At 40.4% G+C, this 10632-nt stretch overlaps 1 protein-coding gene across 1 annotated transcript; it reads left to right on the top strand.

Annotated features, from left to right (window-relative positions):
* Positions 1-3964: 3964 nt before the first annotated feature.
* Positions 3965-4897, top strand: LOC140321767 (olfactory receptor 52M1-like). The gene has a single exon (XM_072398553.1). The coding sequence runs from the start codon at positions 3965-3967 to the stop codon at positions 4895-4897; it is 933 nt and encodes a 310-aa protein (XP_072254654.1).
* Positions 4898-10632: the final 5735 nt, after the last annotated feature.

Raw genomic sequence — 10632 nt, 5'->3', positions numbered from 1 at the left:
GAGAGAGCGGCAGGGGGAGTGATTTACCAAGCTGAATTTGATCTGGTGAAAAATTACAATTCAACCGGATTCTTCAATTACTAACCACTTCCTGTCATCTTCATCTCAAAATATCTCTTACATCCATCCCTGCCCCACCCATCACATAAATTATTAAAATATAAATATACTAAAATGCTTATTCCCTGCCCTAATCATATGCTCAGCACTCCTGTTCTGTTCCCTAATAGCTGTATATCAGGTGACTTCCTGTGCCTAGGCACTCCTGTTCTGCACCCTCATAGCTGTATATCAGGTGACTTCCTGTGCCTAGGCACTCCTGTTCTGTTCCCTCATAGCCGTATATCAGGTGACTTCCTGTGCCTAGGCACTCCTGTTTTGCTCCCTCATAGCTGTATATCAGGTGACTTCCTGTGCCTAGGCACTCCTGTTCTGCACCCTCATAGCTGTATATCAGGTGACTTCCTGTGCCTAGGCACTCCTGTTCTGCACCCTCATAGCCGTATATCAGGTGACTTCCTGTGCCTAGGCAGTCCTGTTTTGCATCCTCATAGCCGTATATCTGCAGTCACAAGACCAAATTCTCTTTTGTCGGATCTCGAAATGTTAAACAACCTACCAACATCCCTAATTAGAATGGGAACAGACCGATTTTTGTGAGTGGGACTTTTAAGGCAATATATACAAAAACATTTTTATAAAAAGAAACTTTATCATTCACAAAATATTAAAAACTCTAGTACATCTAGAGGTCGGATGTCGGCCTTCAATTGCTGACTTCATTACGTCAGACGTGTTTACACATAGTACGCCGACAGGTGGGTCCCGGGGCAGCCTGGCACAGCAACTTTATTACCATTAGTGGTTGGGCAGTGTAAGTACATTACCACCTTGTGATTTTTTCCTATATATGATACATTTGGTGTTTTTTTACATACATACAAGACATTGCTGTTTTGGGAATGCCCGTTTGTTTTATTAGCTGGATTTAAAAGATTAATACCATTTATTTATTTGAGAGTTTCTCTTTCTTCTATACTGAATTATAATTGCATCATATACAATATATTTACTCTGTATCATAATAACAAAGGCAGTTCCCTTCTATATATTGGATACAAATACATACTGATTTACCCTTACTTCTTTTATTAGACTATTTAAAATGAGATCAATGTAACATAAGAATTCATAAATATTAATTATTTTTTTTGTTTCATGTTGTAGTGCTGCTATACTTATTACCTGTAAAAACTAAATCCCTGAGGAAGCTGATTTAATCTGCTAAACGCGTCGGATTGTGACAGCAAATCAATCAGCTGTACCTACTTAGGCTTTATTGATGTACTTAGCACCATGGTTTTAGCATGAGTCTGTTATTAATCATATTGTTATATGATGGAATTATGGACATTTTAAAGTTATGCATTTATTTGTTAGAATTTTTAATATTTTGTGAATAATAAAGTTTCTTTTTATTTTTATAAAAATGTTTTTGTATATATATAAAAATCGGCCTTTTTTTGTATTTCTGCAGTCACTTTGCCCGATTTCCTCTCCAGCTTCCTCCTGGTCTGTGTATGACACTGAACCTGACAATCATTTAGAAATTAGTATTTCATTTTAATTGGGTGATTACAAGACGCAGCTGGGGACGGTCCCCATTGGTGGCCCACAGGGCAGAGATGTCACAAAGGGCAGAGAGCTAATCAGCCTATGAGGCCCCTAAGGGCCGGAACCTTTTATAAAGAGACTCCTGCTCTGATATATATAAGAGGGATGACAATCATTATATATGAGCAGCTCGGCCCTTCCTTACAACCCCGCGGACACCCATGGAAGGTTCTCTGGTAAGGCTTTATCTTATAACCTGACATTTTCAGCACTGCAGATAAAGGCCATGAATTGTATTTTATATATTATTTTGGGTTTGGTGAATCTCCATTTAAATAAAAAAGTCACTAGTTTATAATAATTTCTTTTTTATTTTACTGATTTTTAGATTATCTAGCAAAGCTCAGCCAATCATAAAGCCTGAAATAAGGTCACTTCATGATTGTTTCTGGGGAGCTCCCAGCATTTTATATTACATAGAATGTATTTATGGATGTTGGAACATACAAGGGTCGGCAGGAACACTTAACCATAGGTGGCAAAACTGCATGGTAGGCAGGAACCCTCAATGGTAGGGTATAAGACTGCATGGTAGACAGGAAAACTCCATGGTAGGTGCTAACACTGCATGGTGGGTAGGAACACTCAATGGTAGCTGGTAACAGTGCATGGTGGGCAGGAACACTCAGTGGTAGGTGCTAACACTGCATGGTGGGCAGGAACACTTAACGGTAGGTGGCAAAACTGCATGGTGGGTAGGAACACTCAATGGTAGGTAGTAACACTGCATGGTGGGCAGGAACACTCAATGGTAGCTGGTAACAGTGCATGGTGGGCAGGAACACTCAGTGGTAGAGGTAGTAACACTGCATGGTGGGTAGGAACACTTAACGGTAGGTGGCAAAACTGCATGGTGGGCAGGAACACTCAATGGTAGCTGGTAACAGTGCTTGGTGGGCAGGAACACTCAATGGTAGCTGGTAACAGTGCTTGGTGGGCAGGAACACTCAATGGTAGGTGGAACCAGTTCATGGTGAGCACCATATTTCACGATTTTGCACCAAAGAAGTCTTGCTGTAGAAATATCAGAGATAATAGAAGTTTTAGAGATAAAGGCTTGACTAACTTAACCCACCAGGCCCCACCTATAACTAACACTCAACATCTTTTTAGGCTGGACTGACTCTGAATCTAAATCAAAGTCCCCTATAGTAGCAGCCATCATCCGGAAGACAATAAACAGCCAATTTTTTGTGATCTCTTCTTTCACATGATCTTAGTTGGGTCCTCTTTATATATCACATGCACACCATGGCTCCATTCATTCATGGTAACCTCCAGAGGTCCTTCAGCTTACCCCAGTTTACAACACAAGAAAAATAATTGAGAAGCCATGTTACCACTATTTCAACTCCACTTTTTAAGGTCACATGTTAGCATTCTGCATGAAAAAATGCTTCAAAGAGGGCAGAAATGAAGCATAAATACACAAAAACTAATGGTATGGAGTTCCACTTTAATTTAGACATCTCTACCTGGGCCTGATTTATTAAAGTTCCCCAAGCCTGGAGAAGATACACTTTTATCTGTGAACAAAAAAATTTGGAATAGATCTGGTCTAGGATTGAAAACATTTGCTAACAATAGCAAATGATTTTTAGAAATACATTTCATGTTTGCTGAATCACTCAGGTTCACTGATGAAAGTATATCCTCTCCAGCCTCTGAGGAGCTTTAATAATAATATTAATAATAATCAGTCCAATGACTCCGCAAGCCATGAAAGCAGATACAATTAGGGATTTACAGAGGCCAGATGGCAGCCTAAATATTTCTCTTAGTATGGGTCTACGTCTCAGCATTGTCAGTAAATAGAACGTTGCTATGATTAGCATTAGTAAAAGCTCCCTTAGGAGGACCGGTCAGAGCCTGTGCTTATACAAGGTACTCCGTATATAGAAGGCGTGTCCATCAAGCTCTGCAAGAGAAGAGAGCTGTATAGTCCTTGGCACATTTAGGCAAACGATGCTCCCCGTGGGGGAGGTGGCTTTCTATGCAGGGGTTGCCCCCAGTATAGCATTCTCTATTCATTCACTTTAAAGAAAACCCAATCATCATTACCATGCCTTGTCTTTTTTTACCAGCTGTCAGCTGCAGGAATATTATTACTCTGCTGAATCATTTTCTTGAAGCAACCCAAGGTTAGTCTTTGATATCATGTGAATAAAAGTAGCTTGAAGTTATATTGTATACCTGCATTGCATTCGTTTAATTTATTCCACAATCATTTACATCATTTCTTATGGCCTGCTACTTTCTTCTCTTCAAGAAATAATGTCAGAAGTCCACAATGGTGTCGGCCAATGAAAGTTGCTTCCACCCACCTTCCTTCATCCTATTGGGTATCCCTGGTTTGGAATACCTTCATGTCTGGATCTCAGTTCCATTCTTTTCAATGTTCCTTTTTACCATCATTGGGAACTACACCGTCCTTCTTATCATCTTTACGGATGTCCGGCTCCACCAGCCCATGTACATATATTTCACCATTCTTTCTTTTATTGACATAATATTAGCCAGCACCACAGTGCCCAAACTTCTTTGCATCTTCTGGTTCCACCAGAATGAGATTGACTTCCATTTGTGTCTTCTACAGATGTTCTTTGTGCATACATTCTCTACCATTGAGTCAGGAATCTTTCTGGCCATGGCTTATGATCGATATGTAGCCATATGCAACCCTTTACGGTATTCTATCACAGTGACCCCAAGTGTTATCATTATAAGTGGAGTATTAGCGGTTCTGCGTGGGGTGGTCTACATCCTGCCACTGCCTCTTCTAGGGGAGAGATTCCACCTATACAGCAGTAATGTCATCTTCCACTCATACTGTGAACACATGGCCGTGGTAAGACTTGCTTGTGCTGATATCTCCTTGAATGACCGTCTTGGCATGGCCATTGGCTTCCTTGTGTTGGTTATGGATTCAGTGTTCATTGTCCTCTCTTATGTCATGATCCTCCGAGCCCTGCAGAAGCTGAGTGTTGAGGCTCGTACAAAATCATTTGGAACATGCATCTCTCATGTCTGTGCTATCCTGGCATTTTACACCCCAATCCTCAGCTCATCCTTAGTGCACAGATTTGGAAATAATGTCCCCCACCATACCCACATCCTGCTGGCCAACTCCTACCTCCTCATCCCCCCTGTGCTAAACCCCCTGGTGTACGGCATAAGAACCAAGCAAATTCGTGAGAGGGTGGTAAAGATATTCCTGAATTAATCACTTGAATTCTTTTCATGCCTGATTCCAGACAAAATGTTTTATTGTGACCTAAATGAGATTTCTCCTAAGCTACATCTCCCCATCAAAACACTCATTATTATTGGACGTGTACAGGTTAGGACTTCTGACAAGGTTCTTATTGCTGTGGGGACTTCCTGCCTTGATGATAAATTCCTTCAAATTCCAATGCCTATGTCTTAGACTGCCAGGGAAGGAAGCCACCTGCTGTCTCTGGTATTTTATTGCCCAGTGAAGTGGACTTTGGAGAAGAGACGCACCAGAGGGTCCAATCTGAGACGGAGTGGGGGAAGAGACTCTTCTTTTTGTTTCTGTGCTCTTTAGGAATCAGGACTGTCATTGTGGATTATTTTCTGCAGGTGTGGATCTGATACAAAGCCTTTTAGTTTGCTATCCAGTGGATGTGGATGAAGAGAAACATCTGAGATGTACACTGTGCTGTCCGAGTATCCTTCAGATTGTGAGCCACCTCAGATATTCCACACCCCCATCATTATCTATCTTAGACTTGATTTTAGGACTTTGTTTGTGTTTTTACTCTACCCCACCAGAAGAGGGAACCCATCAAAACCAGTCACTCCTACAGGGGAGGGGGTGGGGGCAGTGCTACATATGGATTTTTTCAATTTTTTATGTAGTTTGTTTACCATAGTATATGAACAGAGCACTTTACTTGTTTCCACATTACTCAAATCAAATAATAGCTTCATATTCATACTAAGGATGTTGTTAACCTTTTGCCAAAATAGCAATTTACTCATTCATCATCTTAGACACTTTGGGTGATCTGTAATATAATAAAGTTTTATTATTTTTCAACTTTTTATAATGCATACATAATCATATGATACAATAAAATACAGGCTGGCCTGATTCTCATCCATTGATACAGAATAACATTTTGTCTGTGTGATTTACTGTCACCATATACTGAGAAAATTGGAGAATATTTGCTGGAAATGCTGGTAATGTGAATGTTTAGAACAATTCAGTTCAGAATTGTCAAGTCTTCATGACAAAAGAAGGTTTAGATGAATACTTGATGTAAATTTGAAATTCTTGTTTCATAAATAAATGTTAATACGATTTGGTTCCATTGAGTTTTGTTCGGCCTTCTAGGTCTGATATAGAGAGAGTAGAGCTGCAGCTTTATCCTTTGTAACATACAGAGCCGGAAGAAGATTCCCTCATTCAGCTGGATATATTCACAGGGCTAGACATACTTACACCCAACATTTGCCCTGAGAGCATGAAAACAGTCTTTAGGTATTCAGCAGATAGAAGGGAATGCCCTGCTGTCTGTGGCCAATGTCGCCAATATACCAGGACCGTCCCAGAGGATGAGGGCTTTCTATGCCTTTCATACAGACATTGGATATCCAATTTCCCCATCACCTTGTACTATGATCAATGTGTGTAGATAGATATCAGAGCAGTAAGCAGACCTGCAGGTAGATGATTCAGAACAGGTCTAGATCAATGGAGAAAAATGGTTCCAATGATGAAACAATGGTAAATAATAGTTCCAATGATGAAATAACGGTGAATAATGGTTCCAATGATGGAACAATGGAGAATAATGGTTCTGGTTCCAATGATAAAATAATGGAGAATAATGGTTCCAATGATGAAATAATGGAGAATAATGGTTCTGGTTCCAATGATTAAATAACAGGGAATAATGGTTCCAATGATGGAATAATGGAGAATTCCATTGTTCTGGTTCCAATGATGAAATAATGGAGAATAATGGTTCCAATGAGGAAATCTGTGAATGGTACATTTTTCTCTAAAAATTACTAAGTACTTTTCCTGGACCTCCTCAGTCAATTCCTGAAATTTTCATACTACAGTATAAGCAAGTTACTGCCATTGGACGGACTTGTGCAGTACTGTAGAACCTTATTGGCTAATCCTCTCCCAATGGTATGCAGGGAGTCCTGGGAAGCTAATAAAAGCCTTGTCCATGCTGTTGTATTAGATTTTGTGCAATTGCATTACTTTAGTACAAGCACTTTATTTTTGGAGCTTTTTTGGTGAGAAAAGGGGGAAGAGCCAAGAAAACAGCAAAACTATCTCAAAGATAAAGTGAGTGACTCTATGATAATTTATAGCAGCATTAACCAATTCCTGGGATGTGGCTCATACCTGGGTGTCACCTGTTGTCACTTTGATAGGTGAGGTCCCGACCTGTAAAGCTGAGCCACTATAAGAAGTTATTTCAGCACTGATACGGCAGATATAGCTGTGTATGATCAGTACCTGTAAAGAAAACTTTATACATTATATTTAGCTTCAAGAAAAACAAACAACAATATACATATATATATATAGCGAGAAAGGTTTTTGTCCTGGCGCTCCAACTGTTTGTTTGTTTGTAAGGGTAAAATGAATAAACAATGCTTTAGGACAATAATTAGGAGGAAAAACTATTGGCACCAGTAGTTTAATTTCTCCAAATGTTAAGCAACACCGAATAAATGGCTTATAAATTATTCATCCTTGAGAGCTCACCTACAATAATATAATCAGACTGATATCCTGATCAGAAAAGCAAATAATAAAGAACAATCGCTCGATGGTCAGTAGAAAAGCATCATCAGAATACAATAAATCCAAATATCCCAGAGGATAAAAGTGATGAATAAACATTATGTTGCTAAAATACCATTCATGAATATTGGTAAATCATTCAGTTATAACTTCTGATAAGGATAATGAAACATCCGTTTACATAGGCAGGGCCGGCAGTACATTGCGGGAAATTACACGAGGAACAAACATATTATGTAATTGCATCAATTACATTTATTCTGCAATGTGATTACTTTCTGCTGCATGGCCGGTTCCATATACTACGTGCTGAGACTCCTAGGATTGCACCTGGGTTTGATTGAGAGTTGGGGTCCCCCTGGGAGAAGGGTGCAAACCATGTGACATGGATGGGGTACACAGAGGATACATTGTATATATGGAGGGGGACAACGAGGGAACTGAACACGTTTATAGGACTGAATCAGAGAGATCACAATTTTCATTGCTCCCCTAATACCAGAAAAGTTAATAACATAAATAAATAAATATTTTTACTTAGATTTAACCTTTACAAATACAAAACCTATTGTGCCCGTATGTAACTGAGCCCCTATTCACTCCGCCAGTACCTTATTTTTATTTTCTTGATTGAGATGGGACAAATGCTCCCCATTTCCTTCCTGTAACTACAGGACCCCCCCCCCCATATCATGTAGGCAGATGATTTCCATTGTCATACAGAGATGCTGAGAAATGCATACGAGATACACATTGCACCACAAGGCTTTTGGTATTTCTCTTCATTCCCCTAACTTTTTCTCTTATTCATGTAAATATGTAGTGATGCAGAATGCTCTGTATTTGTATAAGTGTGACAACTATAACAATAATACACAACCTGGGGGTCTTGTAGTATCTCCCGGAATGGGAGCAGTTTGGGGTCCCCATGTAGTCACTGGTAAGTGTTTAGTTTCTGGAAGTTTCATTCTCTGACAACTTTCACTTTCTTCATTCTATCCTCTATTTGTGTTTGGCCACACTGGAGTTTGAAATGGTCGGCATGCTTATGAGTTGTCCTGCTTCTTGTTGATCAATATGTCTTTACGTTCCTATGGGCTGGGACTTTTGTTTTTTAGGTGATCCCAGTATCTTATATCCTCTCATGTACCTGCTATGTAAAGGGAATTGTCCTAATTCTGCCCAACAAGCAGGGCACTTGGAAGGGGAGATTGCAGAATTCTTTGAAGAATATTTCTGGAGGATTGGGGTGATGATCAAGACAAATACTTTGTGGTGAACTCTCTCCTCTAATAGAATAGAATAAAATATTCTGCATGCTTTTAGAATGTACACTTCTGGCTGATTGTACTCCAGTGAAGATAAGTGAATTATTTCTTTTGCAGAATGAAGCCACTGAACGTAAAAGTGGGAACAGCAATTATTTGTCTAGAGCACCATAACTTTTGGTCTTCTTTGGGATAATATGTAATTCCCATATGACGCTGAATTATTCTAGATCTTCAGGTGGTCTCAGTGATCTCTCTCTGTTGGGGATAGTAGCACCTTGATGTCATACAGAATGAAGCCTGGTGCCGAGTAGGGATGAGCGAGATGGCCTCGGGAAAAATTTCCTCAAACTTCCAATGGTTCCATGAAATTTCCACGAACCGATTTCGTGAAACCGTCGGAAGATCGGGGAAATTTAAACAGGAGGATTCCCAGAGCTGCATTCAGTCCTGGGAATCGTCCTGTTTGCGATCCCCGGGGCACTAGAGATCAAATAACCTCTAATACCCTGGGGATCGCACACTCTTCCCAATGATTGCAGCCTCTGGCATTCTCACAAAAATTTCCTCAAACTTCGGGTGGTTCAGCGAAATTTTGGCAAACCGATTTTGCAAAACCATCGTAAGATTGAGGAAAATATAACAGGAGGATTCACAGGGGATTCACAGGATTCCCTGGGAGTACTCCTGTTTGCGATCCCCAGGGCACTAAAGGTAATTAACCTGATTGGTCTTGCAGGTCTCAAAAATTTGGTCTCGCCGGCCAAATTTACAAAGGCCATTCTCGCCTACATGTTTGGTAAGTGAAACGCCCAATTCGCTGCAAGATCAAATTTAATAAATGTGCTTGCTTATCCCCAGTGCTGAGGAGGACCTTCATCTTTTGTGGTAGAGAGAGCTCAGCTCATGACACAGCCCTGTCTGACTCCTCATCCCCCCCACATTGGCCTTTATACTGCCTTGGTCCTGTATGGGCTGTTGATGTCACATTGGGTTGGTAAATATTTTGTGTTATGATTATGGTGGTGGGGCGGTGCAATGGTTTGCCATGAACCCTGAGGAGAACCTTCACTGGTGATCCTGACAATTACTAAGGTAAACTGGTGTAGTCTTAGCTGAATGTTGTTCAAACTGAATGAAAGTAACATCATACATGTATTATATACAAGTTTATTCCCCTTAATGACTCATTTCCCTCTCCTGTCTCTCTGTGGTTGTTTATTGCAGCATTTTCATCAGTTAAGCCATCAATTTGCTTTGTATTGTAATTACAGGCTGGGGCATTGCTGGTTCCAGGTGCGGCGGGTCGGATGTTCTGTATGGCCTGCAATGTTTGGGAACAGCAAAGCTTTGCAAACAGAATAATTGCTGCTCATCACCGGTCCCGGACCCATCAGTACATTGACCCAATTAAGCGTGGCTTTACTCTAAAGAACCCATAGCTATCAGAATCGCCTGCAAGCAGATCATTAGATAAGAGATGATGGCGGCAGATGGCAGCCTCATACCAACCCCCTTAACCATACAGAGATATGGACAGAGGAGGAGTGCAAGGAATCCTCTACTTCCTTTTCCCTAATACTATGAATCAACAGAAACATAAACTGAATGACGGCACAATAAAATATATTATTATTATATCACTGAGGTCTCGTCTCTTTCACCAGCCTGGAATGGTCATAAAGTTGTCGGCTCCTCACTGCAGGGCACACAGAGATAGAATGGATGGACGGAGAGACGGATGGGCAATGGCTGGAGATGGTTTATAAAGTGGAATTATTTCAGCTGGAGATCAGTCTGTTCAGTATTTTAGAGTTCAGTAATGTCCTCTCACAAGTTCCTGTTTCCATGCAAAATAAATGCAAATAAAAGGACTTTGTTATCCGTTGTGGT

The sequence above is a fragment of the Pyxicephalus adspersus genome, chromosome 1 (assembly GCF_032062135.1).
Source record: "Pyxicephalus adspersus chromosome 1, UCB_Pads_2.0, whole genome shotgun sequence".
Lineage (NCBI taxonomy): Eukaryota > Metazoa > Chordata > Amphibia > Anura > Pyxicephalidae > Pyxicephalus > Pyxicephalus adspersus.
This window is presented reverse-complemented; position numbering and strand designations above follow the sequence as displayed.

Excerpts from the sequence above, each read along its gene's own strand:
- LOC140321767 (XM_072398553.1), top strand. The coding sequence starts at position 3,965 with ATGGTGTCGGCCAATGAAAGTTGCTTCCACCCACCTTCCTTCATCCTA.